This window comes from Caretta caretta, chromosome 8 (genome assembly GCF_965140235.1).
Source record: "Caretta caretta isolate rCarCar2 chromosome 8, rCarCar1.hap1, whole genome shotgun sequence".
In the NCBI taxonomy this organism is placed as follows: domain Eukaryota; kingdom Metazoa; phylum Chordata; order Testudines; family Cheloniidae; genus Caretta; species Caretta caretta.
This window is the reverse complement of record NC_134213.1, coordinates 22,185,837-22,208,394: the sequence shown is the minus strand read 5'-3', so window position 1 is coordinate 22,208,394 and position 22,558 is coordinate 22,185,837. Positions and strand designations below refer to the sequence as shown.

Sequence of the window (22,558 nt, the reverse complement as noted above, 5' to 3'; positions counted from 1 at the left end):
ATGTTCAGACCCGGGGGCCGGATTTTGGCCCCTCTCTCGCCTTGAGGGATGGTGACTTTTACCTTTCCATTGTCACATATCCTCTCAGGCTAGGCTGTCTCAGAACTCACTAGGTAGCAAGGGGCAGGGGAAAAGGCCATTGTGTTTGGAGTAAGAGCTGGAGTGGAAACCCTAGTGCCCTGGGCAAAGTCCAGCTACCACATTAACGTTCCACCTCCCTAAAATCCTCACCTGCAGTTTCAAGTTATTCCTCACTTCCCCTCCTCAAAATGGCCATTCCTGATGGAAAATGGCTGCTGCATCCTGCATCCTACCCTAGGGACGGCTGCATTGTAGTGGGGGTGAGTGATGCCTGTAGACACCATTTGTAAAGTGCTTTGGGCTCCTTCAGGAGAGGGATAGCTCAGTGGTTTGAGCATTGGCCTGCTAAACCCAGGGTTGCGAGTTCAATCCTTGAGGGGGCCATTTAGGGGTCTGGGGCAAAAATTGGGGCTTAGCCCTGCTTTGAGCAGGGGATTGGACTAGATGACCTCTGGTCCCTCCCAACCCTGATATTCTAAGCACAGAGTGTGTGTGAAATTATTAGTTTGTTAATCACAGACCTGAAACATAGAACAAGAACCCAGATGTGGATCTCACCATGGACTGTCACTAAATGAAGCAACAAATGGCACAGGCAGTATGCAAATTGGGTTACAGCATGGGAGATGCACACTTGACTTTCTTTCTTCACCTCTCTATCTTCATTAAAATTCTTGAGCTTGGTTCTTTGTTTTCAGAAGGAAGGGTCATTTTAGCTGATTTGCATGGGGACCCCCACTTTATCTGATTTCCCTGGGGACCTCAAAGGCAGCGACAGCTTTTCCGCAGGGTGGGGTGGGGCATATGGAAAGTCAATAGGAATGGGTGGAAACTAGGAAATCACAGTAGTGGGCGATGATGGGGACAATTTTATGTAAACAAATTAAAACAAACAAGAGCTTTGACCGGGATTTTACTCCCCAGCTTTGGGGCACACACTGATCTCTAAATATTGGGTAGAAGGAAACTTGCCAGGGGGGGCATGTTACCCCATAACTGCCCTCTCTAGGTTTGTTTCTCTGAAGCAGCTGGTGCTGGCTGCTCTTGGAGACAGGCTATGGGGCTAATGGACCTCAGGTCTGACCCAGTCTGGCAGTTCCTAGCAAGACTGGGAGCAATGGAGTGTGCAGCAGGACAAGGGCGGCTAAGCACAGCCTGGGAGAGTAACTGCCAGGAGGCTGGTGGCACCTCCGGAATGCTGAGTGGGCAACAGGCAATGGCAGGTCTCAGCAGAACTTTGCAAAGCTGAATGCTCCTGGCCCATGTCCTCTTCGCTCTGGTCGTGGGGCAGTGGCACCGGATGGCAGAAGCGAGTTCCCTCCTAGAATACAGTGGTGGAGTAGCCCTGTGAGTCCATCCAGTCCATCTCCTTGCTGGGGCTGGGCTCAGCTCTGCTGCACCCTCATCCATGCCTTGTCCCATCCAGTTTTAAACATCACCCTGGGGTTTCCAACACTTTTCCCTGCAGACTCTGGGCCAACTTTGGTCCTGGCATAAGCAGCGATGATTCCACCTCAGTTTCACCTGCTTGCAGCAGGCCTACACTTGGCCCATTCCTCTACACTGCTGCTCTCGCTCGCTTGGGTGCAGAGAGCAGCAGCCAGCACAACCCAGCAGTGCCAAAGATGAAGCCCTGGCTGGAGAGTGGTCACCAGAGCTTGCCCCTCCCACAGAGCCAGGATTTGGCCACAACCAGGAGAAATGTCCCCTTTTCTTCTTTAAGGAGAGTGGGAGAAACCACCAGCCCAGCTTATCAAATTTGGCCATGTCTGAAAAGCCCTCATTTCCTTTTCACCAAAAAAGATCAAAACCGGGTAATTGGCTCCCAGCGCAGATGCCTCTGAGCCTCTCTCATGTGTAAACAGCATATCCAAGTGTTGATACAATCCAGACTGCTGCCGCTGCAAAAGCATCCCAAGTATTCCCAAGGCACAGATGACCACAGAGTGGCTGCAGGCTCTGGCATTGCTGTAGGAACATGCCCTGGGCAGTGGGGTGTGGAGCCTATGCCCCGATGTGATCCCAAGGCACCAGCAGTGGGTCCTTCCTGGACTCTGGTGGGGCCCATTCAAACACCTCCTCTTTAAGCGGTCTGGGACAGGGATGGTGGCAGGAGGTCTGGGGTCATATGCTGGACCCTCTAGGGGCTAGTCCCACAAGCATCAGGGTGTTAGAGACAGGATGCACTTGGAGCCAAATCCCTGAGTGCGCTGCAGCCCTGGGGACCGTTTCCCCAGTGACCTTCCTGCAGCATCCCCGATTGGTAGATACCTAGTGCTAACACCTGGAAGTTGACATGTCACCCACTGATGACTAAGAACAGCTTCCAGCCTTTGGGCTAGATAAGGGTTTGAGCCCCAGATTTCGCAGCACTCTAGATTGAGGGGTGTTTGGATTCAGGCACCTGGCTCAGCCCATTAGAAGCAGAGGGACCTGCTACAAAGTCTGGCTCTGATTGGAGTTCAGACTCTAGCGTTTGGGGACATTTGATATGGGACCCAGCTCTGTATTAACAGTCCCCTCTGCTCTTGTGTGCCTTGCAGTAAGAGAGGACTACGCAGCAGGGCCCTGGCTGGCTCTAGCCCTCCGGGGTATGGAGAAAAGCTTGAACACGTGACCTGACTGCAGCTCAGGAACTGGAAGGCAAAGAAAAAACATGTTGCTTTGATGAAACCTCCTACCTCCTTGAAAGCTTGGGGCTGGGAGAGTCCCTTGTAGCCCAAAGGCCGCAGCCTGTGTTTTGGGAGCAGGCTATTTGGGTTCCAGCCCTGCCGTTGTTACAAGGTTCGAAGCAGTTGGGGTCTGCAGCAAAGTGATGGAGGGCCCAGTTCTGTCCCAGTCCACTTGGAGCTGGGAAAGGGCTGGGGTGAAAGGTGCTTGAGGCACCTCAGCTCTTTCTTATCATTAGGGGTGTGGGTGAGAAGGGAAGGTAGGAGGAGGGAAACTCCCAGGGACAGAGAAGCAGCTCACCTCTGCTCTCCAGCACCCACACTAGTCTGAGGGAGAGGGCTGTGGATGATCGCCAGGGGGTGTCAAACCATTTGGCTTTAGGACAACACCATCTTGTGGCAAAACGCAGACATGACAACTGCACACAGCAGTAGCTCTGCTGGAAACCAGACCCAGGCTTGTAAAGGGAAAGAGAACCTGCCCCACCCAGGGTACAGATTCAGGCCCTAATTCCTGGCCTGGCGGGAGCCGTGGTGGGAGGGACTCCTGGCCACACCGCACTGCACAACAGAGCACAACACATAGACTGATACAATTGTCATGAACACACAGCCTGCCAAGCCAGTTCCTCCTGAAAAGGGCTGTGAAGACTTCTCACTGGGTCACGCAGCCAAGGGGGTGCTCCCTCTCCCTGTGGTTAGCATTAGACATTTATCTATCATCCAGCTCTGGGAAGTTTTAAACTCATCAACGAAGATACAGGGCAGCTTTCCATACTCTCTGGCCTGAGGCCTCTGGGGACCCCACTTCTGTCTTGCTTGTCCCCCTGCAAACAGACTGGCACGACTCTGGAGGACTCTAGCTCTTATGCACCATGAGCATGTGTGTTTGTGTGCTGTCACAGCCAGGACGGCCCAGAGCACAGCACAGGTGCTGCTTACCGCCAGCTCCAAAGTCAGCTCAGCCCAGCCCCTCTGCCCTGCTGCTGGGTGCACAGGCAGGCTTCTGCTGTGCCCTACAAACACCTGTATTTCCTGCAAAGCCCTGGGGGAAGTGTGGGGAGGGTTTCAGAGAAGCCACTGATATGCGTGGTGGAAATGAATAATAACGCCACCTAGCCACTTCTCTGCCTCAACGGATCTGAGCTGGCAAGGCTGGAAGGCCTGGAGCCAGCTCTCTGCACCTCTCACCAGTCAGCCCCGTACCTCTCGGCAGGAACACTGGGGCTGCTGCTCTGGGACCTCCACTCGTCAGAGAAGGAAAGCAGCTGGCCAGCCAAGCTCCCGAGCCATGCCATGCACCAGGAGCCATCTCTCCTTTAGGACATATACTGTGCCATTAGCAGTGCAGCTTCCCATGCAGCAGGGGCTGAGCTGTGACCCCCCCACAATATCTCACACAGGCCACCGAACAGTTTCCAGATGAGACCTTCCACTAGCTACTCATCAGCTGAATCCAAACCCTTGTCCAAGACAGAAGCCTCTACATCCCGGGAAGGGCCATGACCGCAGTGTCCAGAGCCAGGACTCGAACTCAGGGCACCTGTTCCCAGCCCTGTGTTCCTGCCACTGCCCTATGCAGCCTGCACCATGCACACCACAGCCAGTCTGCATGGCATGATCTACCCTTTCTAAAGTGCTCCCAGGGGACTTTGCCTTCAGCCTGCCCCATTGCTGGGGCTGCAGGTATTTAAGCAAACACAGCCTGTGAACTCACGCTGTCAGCAAAGGGCATATGGACCATGGGGAGCCCACATTCCGCCCGCAGCACCAGACAACACCAGCCATTGTCCCTTCTGTCAACACCCGTGCTGGCACCTGGGGGAAGCTCATTGTGCTGCCAGACCCACCCCCAGGCATTGCAGAGATTAGGGGCTGGTGCTTTCCTTTTTAAATCGCCTGGCTCATCCTGTTCCTGTCACACTGCGGCGAGGAGTCTCCGAGTCACCCTCTGCCATGGACTGGGCTCCATCCCTGGTAGGTGCCTGGGCTGCTTTCACTAAACTTGGTGCTTTTTATTTACGCTCTGTTTATTAAGGGCTGGTTGGGTTTGTTTGCTTTGGAAACAGGCGCTCTGCCTATATGAGTTATTGCTCCCCACGCCTGGCATAGCTGGGACAAAACAGCCACAGAGCCTGTGGGCTGCAGAGATTCCAGTGCAAAGGGGCCAGGGCAAGAGCTCCTGCCTGGAGAACAGCCTGCATTTAGAGAGCTCCTTTCAGCCCCAAGGATCCCAAGCACTCTGCAAGCTAAGACACATGTAGGAATCATGGCACCCAGCAGTGAAATGCAGCCACCTCTGGGGTGGGGCATGGCAGCTGTTTATCTGGACACAGTGTCACGCCCCACGAGTTTAGGGCAGGGAGTGAAGAAGACTCCTGTGTCCAGCTGCAACTGGGGACTATATGTAGAAACAGTGGCTTCGTTTGCTGTTGGGAAGCCTGCCCTGCCCTTTAAGGATGGAGCAGGCTCCTGCAGGGAGAAGCGTGAGAGACATTGCCACAGAGCCCTGCACTGTGACTGGGCCGGAGACAGGAAGGGAGGGAGCAGAGGCGAATGGCCAAAGGGCAAAGCACTGGCTCACAACAGGCAGAGGAGACACAACTCAGGTCATGGACTGTGCCTGGAGAATGGAATCTTTACAGGGCACAGGGCAGGTACCTCAGTAGCCCAGTCCCTGGGGGCTCAGGTACTCTGGCAGCCCCCTACCACCCCATGGCCATGTACCACCCCCTACAGCGATGCAGCCACCTCTGGGGTGGGGGGCAAATAGTCCACCCAACAAAGCACAGCAGTAAGCTAGGGAGGGGAAGGGCATTTTAGTCAAGGGGCAGGGGGGAACAGAAATACCTTCTCCTAGCGTGGCTATAACACCCCTACACAACAAACAGGGACAGGGGCTGAGGGGCTAGCACCGAAGACACAGGAAACTGCACACAGCTCACTTTATCTACCTCCGAGAGATGAGGGCTCAGTCAGCCTCCCCTGGGGGTGGGGGCGCTGGCCCTATCAGGGTTTGCACTAGTGGCTCCAGAGGGTCGGAGCATCCCAGGCTAAGCCTCCACTCAGAACGCTGCAGCGGCATAGCGCTACAGCGTAGACACGTACTGCAGCGATGGGAGGGGTTCTCCCGGCGTGGCAGCAAATCCACCTCCCCCCCCAGGTGGTGGCTAGGTCGACAGAAGACTCATCCGTCGATCTAGCGCTGGCTACACCGGGACTTACGTTGGTTTCACGACGTGGCTCGGGGTGTGGATCCTTCACACACGCAAGTCATCTAGCTGAGTCGATCTAATGTTCTGCTGTAGATCCGCCCACCTGCAGATACAACACCCAGAATCCCCCTCCCCACTTTTCATGATGACAGGCGGCCCACTAGAGATGCCATCAGGGTGGGAACTGCAGATGTGCACCAACACACATCCCTGTGGCACGGCCAGCCTTTGGCACAGCAGTGCATTCAGGACTGACTTTCCATGGTGGGTTTATCTTTTTGCATTTCACCAGCGAAGCTAGACTGGCCGCTGTTGCTCTATAATCATTTCCTCCTCCAGGTCTCTGCCATGCCAGCCCTGCAAACAGTGGCTTAGGAAATAAACAGACCAAAGCTCTGTTTGCCTTGGCCTTAGGGGAAAAACACAGAGAAACCCTTTCTATCCCATTAATAAACCAACCTGACATGGGGGCTAGTCCCCTCCCCCGGCCTGTCCAGCTTACTAGGGAGTTTGTCCTGACTTTCTGCAAACGGCCTCCCCCCTACATCATTGCAACACTCAGGGCACTTGCAACAAGCAGCTATTCAGCCAGCCTAGCTTTGGAACTGCCACCATGGGGCTCTCCCCACTAGCAAGCTGGGGACGCTGCCAGCTGCTGGTAACTAGAAGCAAGGCTGAGCCAGCCAGCCGCCCCATGGTCCCAGAGCAGCCAGCACAGTGGGCACCTGAGGCTGACACCTTACAGGATGTGCCTACAGGAAACGCCACCCCAGGAGCTTAGATTTCACAGGGCAATCTCCCCACAGACAGATCGTTGCTGGAATCCCCGCCTGCAAGCCTGTTACAAAGGAGAACCTGTCTCATTTGCCCCACTTTACTGAAGCAGAGAGGTTGAGAGCTCACCCAGGGTCACCCAATAAGGCTGTGGCACTCAGGAATGGAACACAGGAGTCCTGCTGCCCTAGTCTGTTTTTACCACTAGACCCCATACTGCCTCCTCGCACTGATGCCCCTCTGGGACTTTCCAGCCCTGGTAGGTTTGGCAATTCCTATGATAGAACATTGTTCCCTTTGAACATAACCTCCAAGGGCCCCAGCCCACCATGAGCTGGGTGGAAGCCCAGTGCTGGCCAGTGCCTGGAGAGTCATGCCCTGTCCTGGCTTCCTTCTCAGCTTCTCTTCTGCGCGCTCTCTGTCTCCTTCGCGTGGGCTGCTGCCACCGAACCCAAGCACCAAAGCAAGGGAGCGAAAGGAAAGAGGAAAGGACCAGCTAGGGATGAGGTCCAGCTGCCGGAGGCACAGGTACCTGGCCCCAACCGCGTGCTGAAGGGGAACTCCATGGCCTCAGCGGCAGACAGCCCCTACACCCTGCTGGAGGATTACGAACAGAGCATCCAGGAGATGGTGAGCCAGCTGCAAAACAGCTCGGAGCCAGCTGACAGCAAGTGCCAGGTCAACCTGAGACTCTGGAGGTCCAACAAGAGGAGTCTGTCTCCGTGGGCCTACAGGTGAGACTGCCGGGCAAAGCGCTCCTGGGGACTGGCACTCCCAGGGCAGGGCTCTTGCCAGCGCCACAAAGGAACAGGGCAGGGCTCTGCTGTGAAGGAAACCCCACTTAGACACTCACCTGTGGGCCCTAATGGGCACTAACTAAGTGGGGAACCCCTATGGGTGCTGTTCCACTGGGTAGTGATTGCACTGGGTGAGTGATCTGCCTCCCTGAGCATGCATGTGCCCATTGCCCTATACGAACCCATTCCCCCAGGTGTGGGCATTGCAACATGGGTGCCCATTAATCCATGCACAGGCAGAGCCCGGTGCAGGCTCATTTCTCCATGTGTGCGTTATAGTGGCACGTATTCCCCCTTTCCGCGTGCAGGCACTGTCCCCTCACCAACCCACACTCGTCCAAGGCGCCTCCGTGTGCAAGTGGCCTGCACTCCTGCCCGCATCCCTGCTCTCCCCTATAGGCTCCGTCAGCCTCACGCTCCCCCTCTTCTCTAGTATAAACCACGATCCAACGCGGATCCCAGCAGACATCCCAGAGGCGCAGTGCCTCTGCACCGGCTGCATCAACCCCTTCACCATGCAGGAGGACCGCACCATTGTCAGCATCCCCATCTACAGCAAGCTGCCCGTCCGCCGGCTCCTCTGCCACCCCCCTGAGGGCTCGGGAGCCAAGACCCGCAGGAAGAAGAAGAGGTGCCACAAGGAGTACAAGATGGTCATGGAGACCATTGCTGTGGGCTGCACCTGCATCTTCTGAGGACAAGAGGGACCTCTCACCCTCACTCCATGCTGGCAGCACCAAACCCCCGGCCTCTGTGTATGGACACCAGCTCCCGTCTAACCAGCCTCCTCCACTTGCTGGATCCATTTGGCAAAGGCCCCAGCCACTGCCCACCAAGCCTCTCCCGCAAGGAGAGGTGGTCAAGGCAGAAGCACTGTGTGTGTGTGTGGTGGTGGGGGATCTGAAGCAAGGAGGCAGCTGCTTAGACTAGAGATGGTTTGCTCCTTTGCACCCACATATCCCTATCCGGCCTCCAGCATGAGCAACTGCCACAGGGCCCTGCTCTTTGGGGTGCCCAATGTGCCATGCCAGCTCTGCAGCTTGCAGCGGGGCCCTGAAAGGAAGGCCATTCTGCAACCCTCGCCCCAAGCTAGCTCAAGCAGAAGAATGTGGGGGAGGGGGAGATGGAGGTGGCTGCTATCCAGAGCTCCAAGGCTGCCACTCCCCATGCCCCTCAAGACGGCCCCGTCGGCGGCCGCCTGTCACCTACTCCCCTTGCTCAGCAGCCACTCAGTTCTGAGGCTCGCGTCCACGCACTCGCATTGCTGCACAGCCTTTCGGGCTAACTGTCCCACCAAGCCCGAGGGGCCACCCCTTCTTGTGGCCAGGCAGCATGACCAGAAGGGAGGCAACATCTCATGGGCAGGTCCCGAACCACCTCAGGCAAAGAGGCCGGGAGAGGCAGCTGCTCCTGGCCTGATTTCCCTCTGCTGCTAGGATGGGGCGGCCTATTGCTCCCAGCAGCGCCAGCACAGGAGATCCAGTCTGTGGCCAGGCTAGCCCTGCAGACGCCCCAGGTCTGCGGGGGGGGGAGGGGGGCTTGTATTTGATGGTGAGTACAATGCACCCTAACTCCAGCTCACTGCAGCCGATTCCACAATTCTCTGACCTGGTTAGGTATTAGTAAGAGCACAAGCCAGGGCTGCTGTGGGCCACTGCCAGCAGCTGATCATTGGGATGGGGGCACAGCTGCTGAACATAAGCCCCCGGCAGCAGATGCTGCCTTTGAAATTCCAGGCGCCCTGGTCCCTGCCACTCCTGTTGGGCTGCACCCAGCTGTGAGGAACGTGCCTTATCTCAGTGCCACCGGGACCGGTCCTGGCCTCTCTAGAAACACCTGATAGCAGGGTCCGGGTTGGAGCAGGAAGCCTGGCTGGCTGCCAAGGGCCTAAGGGCTTCTACTGCCTTCCAAGGGTAGTGTGTGCTAACAAGTGGGAAGCCCACCATAGAAATCACCCCTTGGGGAGGGGCAGTGCTTTCTAGAGAAGGCTGCCACGTCTACCCATGCATGAAGCATACCAGCTCCCCAGGAGCAGGGCAGGAGAGGTCTTGAGGATGGGGTCAGAAGACAGCTGGGAGTGGAATGGGGGCACAGCATTAGTTTCTCACCCCAGGCAAGCCTGGGTCAGGTACAGAGCCAGGCAGCATAAGGAAGGGGCTGGTTCCTGGCTGGTCTTTGGGCACTAGACCAGGACTGCCCCTCGGCACCCTGGGAGTGTCAATCCCTCCTCCCCTGGCTGATGAGAACCCATCTCCCCTTTGCCAGCCCCTCCAATGCCCTCTGCTGCATCCACCAACAGAACAATGGCACCAGGCCCTGCTACTGCCCCCTCACAGAGCGCAGGGAGGGGACACCGAAAAACAGACGAAATCTGGCTGGGCCTAGTTCGAGAGGCAGTGTCTTCAGGATGAGCCTGAGGGGAGCTGGGCTCACTTTCAGCAGCACCATGGCCCTTCACACACACTGACCAACTCAGCTTCACAGCTGCTATTGTGTTACCCATTGTACACATGGGGAAACTGAGGCAAAGAGGTGGAGAGGCTTGGCCAGTGCCCTGGGCCAGGCAGTCCTAGTGCAGACCACTAGCTCCCTCTGTTTCTACTGAGGAAAGTATTTCTCCCCCAAGGAAGGGGTGACGGCCACCACCCCATCCCAGCCTCCGTCACTGTTCCCCCAGAGCCGGCACAGCAAGCAAGTCACCGACCCGAACAGCTTGGGAGCTTTAACGGGGCAGGTCAGAAGGGAGGCAGTGCCCCATGTGCCTTGGCCCTGCTGGAGCTGTGGTTGGCAGGGGGTGGGTTACACGCTCTGCTCTGTAGTTCAGAGATGGCACTGGAGGCTGACAATAAAGGGCATCCCTCACCCCAACCTGCAGGCACCGCTCCTTAGCCAAACTATCAGGGCTCCTTGGCATTTACTTCTCCTCCAGCGCACTAGCCCCAGCGCATGGGCCCTCCTCCCACAGTGGGGCCGGCCATTCCTCAAGGAGCCAGAAGGGAGTGCTCATGCTTTTCTTCTAGTCCTAAAAACTGAACTCCCCCCCGACAACTATTCTTCAGCCCCCCCTCTACTGGGGATGCTGCTGGCCAGTTTCCATCTGTTACCACAGGGCCTATCCAGCCAGCAGAACAGTCTCAACAGCTCAGGGACCACAGGGACGCTGTGGGCTGGAGGTTGAAGCCACATGGCTCTAGGCAAGGAGAGCTTTCACTAGCTCACAAGCGGCTCTCAGCCAGGGGGCGCCCCATGTCAAACTTTCTAGGCAGCATGGCCAGCCTTTCCCCTCATTCATGGGGTCACGCCAGGCATTGAAATCTGGCCCAGCCATCCCTGTATGACAGGGGCATCTGGGCCAAATTTCAGTGCGTGTTGTGACGGGGCATATGGGGTCTTCAATGCTGAAACTGAGAAATACTGCCCTGAACACTGGCTGGATATTAAGGTACGTGCTTTTAAAAGGTTTTCTAGCCTCTGCTCCCTTGGACAGCAGGATCAAAGGACTGATTTATTTCAAGTAGAATCCCCTTTATTGAAATCAATGTATTAATAGCCTCAGTTCCCTCTAGATTACATTGCACAGTCCCATTTTGTAAGGGGGCGGCTTCACGTGGTTTTTTTTTAAGATTCAGGGGACATGACTCAAGAAAGGTTGAAAACCCGTCTTAGACTGAGCATCAATCCCTCTGCCCCAGGGAACCTGCCAAGGGCCGCCAGCTGCTACAGCGCTTTCTGAGTGTGCGTTCAATCTGTCCCCACGCATGGGCTTAGAGAGGCTAGCAAGGCCCAAAGGGGTCAGGGTTTCGCTGGGAAAGAGGTTCGGACATCATGCATGTACAGAGAGGGAGGTGAGCAGGCCTTGTGACTGCTGCAGCATTGGCCCTTCTAGCTGGCAGCTCCCTCTAGTCCTTGCCCTGCCTGCCTGTGTTTAGACGGGAGCTGATGGGCTTGGTTAACAAAGCAAGAGAGCAGCTCTGGGTGAGAAGCTGAGAGGGACCCACTAGCCAAATGGACTCACAGCACAGACATGGAGAACCACATACCTGCCGAGATCTGAGCGCTGGCTCCAGCAGAAGGACTTGCAAGGACTGATGACAACCCCAGCAGCTAGAGCAAGGAGTGTGACTGCACTGCCAGCCAGGGGAGTCCTGCACAGGAAATGCTGGGGCCAGGCAACTGCCTAGACTCAGCCCTAGTCTATAGGATAGCTAGGTCTTGCTAGGTGGGTCATACTAGAAGGTCCATATCCACCTCTGGATCTGTGCCCATGGTACATGGTCCCATAGGGGTCAGGGCCCAAGGCACATGGCCACATATTTTAGGCCCCATATCTGCTCTTGCCATCATCATATCTTACCCCTTGAAAGTCTCATGGGATCCCACACTCGAGCCCCAGAAGGTAAGTGATCGGAGAATGGATTTGCACATCCCACCTCCACCCCATCCACAGCACTGGCCACTGTTAAGGATTCACAGCCCCAGCCCAACTTAGGATCTGAAATGGGTCCTGGCTGGCAGTTCCCTGGTAATGAGCTTAGGTTCCCTTCTCACCCCTCCCTGGTGCTAGCTGGGTAGGGAGGAAGCCTGAGCATTGATGCCTGTAGCAGACACCTGGCATTAGCTCCACAGGGTGGTGCAGGGACGGCGTTACTGAAGGCAACAACATACAAGGACCTCATTGGTCAGACCCTCCCTTCCTCTCGGCCAGAAATCCAGTGGTCTCTCCCCCAACGATAAACCCTCAGCAGGCTAGTAAATGAAAAGGTTCCTGGCCAGCTCCCCAGCAGCCCCCTGGTGTCACAGTTCAGTCTTCATCTTGTGCATCAAGTCCTTCTGGTCAATCTTCTCCAGGTCCTGGTACCACCGGTTGTATGCCAGGAGTGCCACATTCTTGGCTGCCATAGCAGCCATTTCCATGGAGCTGGCCACCCACTCCACACCGTTGAGGTAGAAGAGGTTGTCGTGGAGGATGATGGGCGGGATGCTCTTGGTGGAGTCATAGTGGGGGTAGGCCTGCCATTCTGTCACCTGGACTGAATAGTAGGAGCGGAAGAGGGTCTTCAGCTGTTGCTTGTCCAGGGGCTGCTGGGAAAGGACCCGCCAGATGGCGGCCTCCTGGGGCTGCTTGCGTCGGAAGGTGCCTGAGATGTTGACAGGGCAGATGTTGTCCATGGCGTTGAAGAAGAGGTCAGGGGAGTCAGTGGTGAGGATGCTAGCGAAAGGGAAGAGCTTGGGTTCAGGGAAGCCGAAGTAGGAGGAGTTGAGGTAGCCGTGGATGACGGAGGTGATGGTGGGATGGAAGGAGCCTGGGAAGTCAGTGATGGGGGGGTCAAAGTTCTCAAAGGTGATGTTGCTCTTGCTGGAATGCAGCGGCGTGGCGATGACCACCATGTCGTAAAAGGCCGAGGCTTGGCCTTCGTCATCCTCATAGTGCACCTGGTACAGGGCTTTCCCATCTGCAAAGGGACAGCACGGAGACTCAGAACAGCCATCAGCCCAGAGCATCGTTTGCCAACAGCATCAGGTTCAGCGCTCAGGAAGGTGGGGGCACCGAAAGCACAAACCATAGCCAGGCAAAGCATTGGGCTCACTCCCCACCGCCATCCTGACCTGCAGCCCACCTCAGCTCTGCCAACGCACCTCAGTGCTGACCTGCACCTCTCTGCTATTCCAGTCCAGCCCCCCCCCGTACTCCCACTGTATCTCACTATTAGACTGCAACATCCCCCCCATGTCCCCATTCCAGTCCTGGGGAGTCACCTGGCAGATGGCAGAGCAGTCAGGCAACACGGGATCACGGAGCAAAGGAGACAAACTGTGGCTGTTCAATAAACTTTCCCATTCCCATGGCAGCAGACGGGGCTGGGGTAACAGTCTCCATCCCCAGCACAGACTGGAGAAACACCTGCTGCCACAGAGATGCCGGTATCTCAGCGCAGAGCTTTTGAGCCACATTCTAGCCTCATTTCACCCTCTGGTGTGAGAGGTCTGCACTGCAGCCTCCCATTTCACAGCTCTCCCTCCTCATAGACCTGTCCAGCCACAGCCAGCTTGGTCTGGGTCAACAGAGACAGCCACAGCCAAAAGAAGGGCACCGGTGAAGTAGGAGCCAGTGCCAAAAAGACTAGACCAGCAATCACCAACTCATTCATTTGTAGTAATAGAAATCAAGGGCAGATGCTAAATGTGTTTGCCTGAGTACCTGTGTCCTATTAGAAGTTTGTAACCAATGTAACCAAATTAGTTTGTAGATGCTAATTCCCTTTCCTGTCGTCATTGCCTTATATTATGTACAGCGTTCAGTAAACCTTAAGATCAAAGATTTGAGACGCTGCAGGGAACTAATAAGATTACGTATGTTGTCTTCAGCTTATCTGTTTCTGTTATAACGAATGATCGGCTGTTGTCTTATAGTGTAACTAGATTAACTATGTATGCATAGGAAAGAGAAAATTAACTTCAAAGCAGTGGTCCACAAAATACCTGCATTGCCTATTCTTCCTCGGAGGAAAGCCCAGCTGTGACAATTTCTGTGACGAGGCTTGTCAGCTTGCTAGAGAGCTAAAAAGAGAAACCTCTGGCTGATCCTTTCATCTCTAGTCTGCTGAACTTTGAACAGGGAAAGTTTAAGCTGTGGGACTTAGATCTTCCAAATAGTGATTTGGAATACCCTGGAAAATGCATGGAAAGACTATCAGACTTTCCATCTAACCTGCATTTGGATTCTAAACTTTTGGGATGATTCCAGAGAGACTTTTACAAGCCAGCAGATAACACCTCACTGCTATGATTCTGATCTAGGAACACTGAAAATCACTTGTATGTATAGAATTCCTTAACCGTTCAATAACTCTCTTCTTTTCTTAATAAATCTTTTGTAAGTTTACTAAGGATTGTCTGACAGCATGATATTTGGGTAAGATCTGATTTATATTTTGACATGAGGGCAAGTGACTGATCCTTTGGGATTGGTAGAACCTCGCATATGGTGAAATGGGTTTTCAGTAAGCCCTTACTATATTAGACTTGGTTGTCTGGCAGGGAGCCAACGGCTGGAATGCCTAACGGGGATGGTGTTTGGCTTTTGGTTAACCAGCGCGGTGCTACAGAAACTCTAATCTATGAAGCTCTAATCTAATTATAGAATAAACCAGGGCTGTCGATTAATCGTGGTTAACTCAAAAAAATTAACTGCGATTAAAAAAAATGTATCACGATTAATCACACTGTTAAACAGGATACCAATTGAAATTTATTAACTATTTTAGGATCTTTTCCTATCTTTTCAAATATATTGATTTCTATTACAACACAGAATAGAAAGTGTACAGTGCTCACTTTATAGTATTTTTTATTACAAATATTTGCACTGTAAAAATGATAAACAAAAGAAATAGCATTTTTCCATTCACCTCATACAAGTAATATAGTGCAACCTCTTTACCGTGAAAGTGCAACTTACAAATGTAGAATTTTTTTTATTACATAACTGCACTCAAAAACAAAACAATTTAAAACTTTAGAGCCTACAAGTCCACTCAGTCCTACTTCTTGTTCAGAAAACTGCTAAGACAAACAAGTTTGTTTACATTTACGGGAGAAACTGCTGCTTATTTACAATGTCACCTAAAGGGAGAACAGGCGTTCGCGTGGCACTTTTGTAGCTGGCGTAGCAAGGTATTTACTTGCCAGATGTGCTAAACATTCATATGCCCCTTCATGCTTCGGCCACAATTCCAGAGGACATGCTTCCACGCTGATGATGCTCGTTAAAAAAATGTGTTAATTAAATTTGTGACTGAACTCCTTGGGGGAGAATTGTATGTCTCCTGTTCTGTTTTACCAGCATTCTGCCATACATTTCATGTTATAGCAGTCTTGGATGATGACCAGCACATGTTCGTTTTAAGAACACTTTCACAGCAGATTTGACAAAACTCAAAGAAGGTTGTGAGATTTCTAAGGATAGATACAGCACTCAACCCAAGGTTTAAGAATCTGAAGTGCCTTCCAAAATCTGAGAGGGAGGTGGTGTGGCGCATGCTTTAGAGGTCTTAAAAGAGCAACACTCTGATGCAGAAACTACAGAACCTGAACCACCAAAAATAAATAAATAAATAAATAAATAAATGGAAAAAAAATCAACCTTCTGCTGATGGCATCTGACTCAGATGATGAAAACGAGCATGTGTCTGTCTGCTCTGGCTCATTATCGAGCAGAACCAGTCATCAGCATGGACGCATGTCTTCTGGAACGGTAGTTGAAGCATGAAGGGACATATGAATCTTTAGCGCATCTGGCACACAAATATTTTGCAATGCAGGCTACAACAGTGCCATGCGAATGCCTATTCTCACTTTCAAGTGACATTGTAAACAAAATGTGGGAAGCATTATCTCCTGCAAACTGTAACCAAACTTATCTGTCTGAGCGATTGGCTGAAGTAGGACTGAGTGGACTTGTAGGTTCTAAAGTTTTACATTGTTTTATTTCTGAGTGGAGTTATTTTTTGTACATAATTCTACATTTGTAAGTTCAACTTTCATTATAAAGAGATTGCACTACAGTACTTATATTAGGTGAATTGAAATATACTATCTTTTGTTTTTTACAGTGCAAATATTTGTAATAAAAAATATAAAGTAAGAACTGTACACTTTGTAGTCTGTGTTATAATTGAAATCAATATATTTGAAAATGTAGAAAACAGCCGAAAATAAATAATAATGGAATATCATTTATTTAAGTAACAGTGTGATTAATCGCAATTAATTTTTTTAATCGCTTGACAGCCCTAGAATAAACCATCAGTTTTGGGGAGTGTCTACCCTGTTTCTTGCAGTCTGTCCTGTGTGTGGCATTCTCAGTGTGACCCATCCCAAGCACCCTCACATCGATGCTTTACAGTACCATGACAGCACAGGGAGAAGGCATCCACCCAAACCTAACAGGAACAAATGGGCAGAGCAGGGGGAAATGGCAAAGGCAGAGGGCAGGCAGAGGAGAAGGGAATCTGAGGCCTCTCAGCCTGCCTCATCCTGCCATCAGATCTGCTATTTTCTGCCCTCTGCATCCCCCATTGTTCTGTTCATGCCCCTCAATCCAGAGGCAGAAGGGAAATGCACTAATCCTAGAGATACCCCTGCCCCACAGGCCCCTAGCCCTACAGACTCAGACCCCGCCCCACAGGCTGACAGTGCTCATGACAGACATACAATCCCCAATGTCAACCTCCCCCCCCCCCAGCGAAGGCAGGAGCCAGGAGGCCCAGCTGGCTCACCTGAGCTGTGCAGAGAGACACCTGTCACCTTGGCCTGGATCACGTTGGCTTTAGTTAGCTTCAGCAAACCCGAACACACCAGCTTGTTGCCACCTTCCACAGCCCACATATTGCCCTGAGCCCCTGCCAGCGACATGGCCCCTGGGAAAAGAAATAGGGGGGGATTAGACTCCATTTGCAGAAGGGACGCATTTCCCCAGGACGCCTGCTCCCAGGGAAGATAAATGCTGGTCTTTGGCTTCATATGTCCCAATGCCAAAGCGTCCCCAGGTCCACGGAGCAGCACCAGCTGCCTGCTCCAAGGAGGCTCCTGGAGACCTCGCAGGGCAGAGCATGAAGACAGCACTGGCATGGCCAGCCAGGCCTCACCTGCAAAGGCGGGCACGAGCACCGACTGGCCGTAGCTGGAGCGCAAGACGGCTGCGATGACATCATCAATGAAGCGCTGCGTGACGCCCACCTCCAGCAGGGACTCGGCCACAGAGCGCTGTGTCATGTTGACAAAGGTCTCGCCGCCCAGTGAGCGCAGGAGCTCCTCCAGGTTGGAGAAGGCATAGCCATGTGCCTGGTACTTGTAGATCCTGCAGGAGGCGAGTAGAAAGGGAGTCAGGAGCGGCGCACACACCCATCCTGGCCCCTGTGCCAAGCCTGGAGGGCTAACGTGCCCTCTCTCAGCTTGGCCACCTGGTGACAGAGTCCCCTGGGGGATCGGGCATAGCACCAGGCCTGGGGCCGAGAGGCGGAAGGCCACACCCACACCCACTCCCTCCCCTCCCAGAAGCACTGGTGCTGCCGAGCCGTCCCATACCTCATGAACTTCTCCATCACCTCCTCCACCCACATCTGCAGGCGCAGGAAGCTGATTCCATAGTGCCACCAGAGCCGGAAGAGGTTAAGCAGGTACCAGTCCGTCTCCTCCAGGACAAACTGCTCCCCACTGAAGATGGCGCTCTTCCCTGCCACCTCTCGTCGGTGCTTCAGGCCTGCAGAGGGTGACAGAGAGAGAAGCTATTTCACCCTCCTCTCTGAAGTCAGCCATCCAGAGCACAGGGGCCACAGGACAACAAGCCTTTGCTGTATAGACTGATACTGCTGATGGGCCCGAGTGCTGGCGACCCCACAGCAAAATGCCCCTGTGTGTGGGGCGGGGATGGGGTGAAGTGTCAGGATGTTGGTCCTGCCCGCAGCCCCTACTCTTCCAAGCCCAAGTCCCACAGGGCCCCTGTCGTGCCCTTCTGCTATCCCAGTCCTGAGACCCGTGATGTCCCTCAGGACGGGGGAGTGATAGGGCTCGAGTGTAACAAACATAGAAGGCAAGTTGTTGGCTACTCTCCGACCCTGCAACTCCCTGGCCCTCTAGCTCAGAATGAGGGGCACAGCTCATGCCAGGGTCTATCTACGCCCTGCCTTGGGTCGAGCGGTCAGGGAGCAGGAGTGCCGACTACACCAGCCCTTTTTGAAGGGGATTCAGCTCATCAACTTGGGATGTCACATCAACCTGGTGGGTTTGGCGATGCTGAGCCCCCCCATCCTCACCACACTCATGACTGTCCCCTAAGCTAGGTGGAGGCCTAGGTGTCTGGAGGGGAGGGGAATTTGTGCTGCAAATACCCCAGCCCTGCAGGCTGGAGCAGAAGGTTTTTCCTGAGGAGCAGGGTCAGCACCGAGAACCTTCTCTTCCCAAACTCCAGGGAAGGGGCAAGCACACCCCGGGTGCACCAGATGGGAGGGGCAGCACTCACCCAGGAGCTTGACGAAGTCCTGCATGTGTAGGCTGAGCGAGTGGATAGAGGCGCCACCGCACTCGTACTGCTGCTTGTTGACGAAGATGGTGGCCAGTCGGCCCCCCTCGCTGCCCTTCTCGTATACGTCCAGCTGCACCTGTGGCCCAAAGTGCTGCTGCAGGAAGTAGGCCACTGCTGAGCCACCTATCCCGGCGCCCACCACGGCTGCCAGCAGGGAGGCAAGGGAAACAGGCCTGTTAGACACGAAGCACGTACCCGCAGCTTTCACCACGGCCACAACAGGAGGCTGCTTTCGCAGGGAGACGCAGCGTGTACAGAGGGGACCCCAAAGCGTGGGCCATCCCCACACACCGCACCAGATCAAGAAAGCCTCTGTCATGCAAGACCCTGGGATGGGCTCGAGCAGTGGCTAGGGCTCCCCAGGCAGCAACTCTAAGGTACTCCACTCCTAGCGAGCCAGCAAGAAGGCTGGGATCAAAATAAAACTGGCCCCAGGCCTGGGAAGGGCAGAGGAACCTGAGTGATGGGGGAAACTCCATGTAAGGGGACAGCAAGGGTCAGAGGTGTCCGTTACCAAATGCCAGACACACTCAGTGCGACAGCAGAGTCAGCGCAAGCATCAGCAGCCCGAGGGTCTTTTCTATCTAGAGGCTAATTCAGCTAAACATCTGACTGGACACATGCCACAAACCAGCCCTGACCTGGGGACGGAGGGGAGCAGACATACACAGGAGCAGACCACCACCTTCTGGGCATGTGTCATAGGTCAGCTGTCTGGGGGACACTCAGATCAGTCCCAATCTCCTGGCAGCTCGAGGGCTAGTTTGGCCACAAACACGACCCTTGCGAAGGGCACTAAGCAAACCCGACTCGCCAGGTCCGGGGCACCCTAGCCCCCTGAGAACTGGAATGCTCCGAGTTATTTCTTCTTTTACCCCCCAGGTGAAACGAGTGGATTCAGGAGGAGAGAGAGAGACACACTGCCAGGAACCTAGCACAGCACAGGCGAGAGCTGGGCAGGTAACACTGCTACCAAAGCTTCACCCACGCACCTCAGTCCCGATGAGCGGCACCCATGGGCGTAGTGCTCCCCAAGTGCAAGCCTCGGGCAGGCGCAGGATTCCCCCACCCCCGCACACATGCGGCCCCATTGGCCCGGCTGGAGCTGCCCCGTCCATACAGAAGTCAAACTACGCCAATGGCTGCACCCCCTCCCCTGACAGGCGAGCACTGAAGGCCCACAGCTCTGCAAAGCTTCACCACCCTGACCACAGCAGCCCTTGTTGGACCTGCTGGTGCCCCTGAATCCTGGCCCTCAGCACCCCGCTGTTCTTCCAAGGCTGGGTTCTCCCCCCACCCCCATTGCCAATGCCTCTTCGGCCCCTGCCACTCCTTGGCCTCTTCTGATCAGCGGCTCCCCCCCAACCCCATTCATCTTTTCTATTGTCCTGATCTCAGTCTCTCTCCTCCATTCTCCAGCGAGGAGGAGCCGCGCCTACCTATTTTGCCAGGCGGGGCATCCCCTGCTGCAGCTGAGGAGGGACCTGCCAGCAGCACCCCCAGAGCGACAGCTGAAAGGAGCCGCACTGCACAGGGCAGCGGCTGCAGCTCAGCCATCATGGACGATGCGGGGGGAGCAGGAGGCTGCACCTAGCAAAAGAAGGAGAATGCACCAATCCAGCGCGTGCAATCAAATCATCGCCAGCCACGCTGCCCCCGGGCACAGCGGGAGCCGCCACACCCCAGCCGGCTGAGCACGGGGCCCTCGGTGCGTCTCGCGTAGCCCGCCGAAGGCTGCGCGGCTCCAAGTGCGGGAAAGGCCGCGGACGCCGCTCCTTGGCAGCCCCGCCCCGCCTGCTCCGTGCGGCTGACCCCAGGGTGCACTCGCCCCGGAGCCTGCGGAGGGACCTTCTTAAAGGGCCCGCGCCCCGAGAGCGAACGCGCTGCCGTGCCTGCCTCAAGAGAGCGCCCGGGCTGGCTCCCGCGGCAGGTCAGCCACCAATCCCAGCTTGGGTGCCCTGTGTCTCTCTCCAGCTTGCTGCGAGCCCTGCAGAATTCACGGGGATGGAGCCGGCAGGGCCCTATCGCCATGGAACAGGCTGCTGCGAGCTAGACAAATTCACCCATGGCCCTGATCCTGCACTGTGGACACGGGGCCGTTGCAGGGGGGCTCACGGGCGGATAAAGGCCTATCAGAGAGGGCTTTTTTCCCCTCTTAAAGCCAGATCCTGCAGCTGGATCCCCGTGGGTGGACCCCTAAGCCCACGTAGAGCCCCAGAGAAGTCAGTGGTGCTCCCAGCTGCAGCTGGCACAGGGCTCTACCCACCCACCCACATCCAGTTGAAAGATCAGGGCCTTCTGTTCCACAGTGAGGTCCCTTTCCCTTGTGTGCGTAGTCATCTTCACCCACTGCACCGTTTGGCTTGCAAACATGGCAGGGGAACCTGCAAAATAAATAAATACAAAGTTTCCATCAAAATTACAAAAAAGAAGAAAGGAAAAGGAAATACAGCACATGTCCGGTTATCTGAATTCCCTTGATCCCAAAATTCTAATTATTCAAATCCACAGTGCGTCCCGCATGTAACCCTCTGTTAGTTAATAGCCCTTCCATTTATCTGACTGTGTGGTTACCCAACGGTTTGGGATGACCTGAGCCCATGCGGAAAAACAGCAGTGTACTGAATGTCTTGGGTTGGGGTCTGTACAGTCTGAACATAGGCCTGTTTCTTTAAAGTAAAAATGATGCAAAGAAAATGACGTGTTAATAATGCGTTGTGGGGCACTCTGGGAAGTGGCGGCTGGGAGCCACCCCGCATCCTCCTCTGTGAACAGCTCATGACTCCACACGCACTCCCAGCTGCTTCCTGCCTACACTTTCATTTACGCTGTGGCAACCGTCCCCTCTCTCTCTGCAGCTTCAGGTGATGGTCCTGGCAAGTCAAAAGGTAGAGCCAGCATCCACCTTTCCAAAGGGACACTAGGGACAGGCAGTCAGGAATTCAGCATGTGCAGCAGCCCCCTAGCACCAGTCAGGCACTCAGGCAGGAGAGTTGAGAGTAACATGCATCCCTATGGGGCGGGTGCCCTATACAGCCAAGTCAATTGCCTGTGCTCTGCTGCTGCCATTCTGGGCTGGTAGGCAGTGCAGTAGGCTACTCCCGCACTTCTGCCTTTGGAGAGCAGCTTTCTAGGCCAGAAGTGAGATGAACTGGGCAGGGTTAGTGAACATTTTATCCTCCGCCTCCACACACAATTGGGGTTTTTTAGCCTGATTATCAAGCTCTGCCCCAGTGAGGCTCAGAATCATCGTGACAGGGCAAGAGGAAGTATGGCAAGAGGGAATTATTTCCCTCTCTCTTAGAGGCTCCAGTCTCTGTAGCGTCGAGGCAAAAAATTTAAGGTGTGCTACAACAGACCAGTTCAGATCCTTTTGTCTCTGGGAGCAGGGAGAATGTCTCTGCAGCAAATCTCACCCTTTACTTCGAACGGGCTGAAAGGCTCCAGCTTACTTACAAGCCTCCATGAAGGAGAGATGACCGTTCCCAGAGCTCTGCCCAGAACAGTTAGCACGTGCCTGGCCAGCAGTGACCCCTGGGACTTGCTGTCAGAGCAGCAGCCAGGATTTGACATCACCGGGGGTTAGAACATTCATCTTTCTATCTACTATCATAATATTCCATCCAAAGCATAGAACATCTAGTGCTCTGCTGTCCTCTACGACCCTTCTCTGAAAGGACAGCCTTGATTCACTCCATGTCATCAGAAGTCAGACTAGTGGATGACAAACTTGGACATCAACTTTTAATGTTCTTTCCAAGTTGCCACACAAAAGAGCCATGGGTGGAGAGCTCCAGCTTCCCCTATCTGGCTTTACAAGTGTGGCAGGTGGAAGAGAGATGTAATCCTAGCAACAGGACACACAACTCCATACCCTCCAGTCACCTTACCCATCTCTCCCATTCATGAGGCCCACTGCCAGGGCCAGAAGGAACTTAA

At 54.3% G+C, this 22,558-nt stretch overlaps 2 protein-coding genes across 2 annotated transcripts; one reads left to right on the top strand and one right to left on the bottom strand.

Annotated features, from left to right (window-relative positions):
- Positions 1-4,616: 4,616 nt before the first annotated feature.
- IL17B (interleukin 17B) lies at positions 4,617-14,419 on the top strand. Its single transcript, XM_075131350.1, has 3 exons — positions 4,617-4,727; positions 7,139-7,473; positions 7,970-14,419. Exons 1-3 carry the CDS (start codon positions 4,707-4,709, stop codon positions 8,229-8,231), a joined length of 618 nt encoding a protein of 205 aa, XP_074987451.1. The 5' UTR covers positions 4,617-4,706; the 3' UTR covers positions 8,232-14,419.
- Positions 11,041-20,528, bottom strand: PCYOX1L (prenylcysteine oxidase 1 like). The gene is made up of 6 exons (XM_048861201.2): positions 20,059-20,528; positions 18,557-18,763; positions 17,623-17,797; positions 17,184-17,395; positions 16,815-16,955; positions 11,041-12,989 (listed from the first exon to the last, which is right to left on the bottom strand). Exons 1-6 carry the CDS (start codon positions 20,177-20,179, stop codon positions 12,331-12,333), a joined length of 1,515 nt encoding a protein of 504 aa, XP_048717158.2. The 5' UTR covers positions 20,180-20,528; the 3' UTR covers positions 11,041-12,330.
- Positions 20,529-22,558: the final 2,030 nt, after the last annotated feature.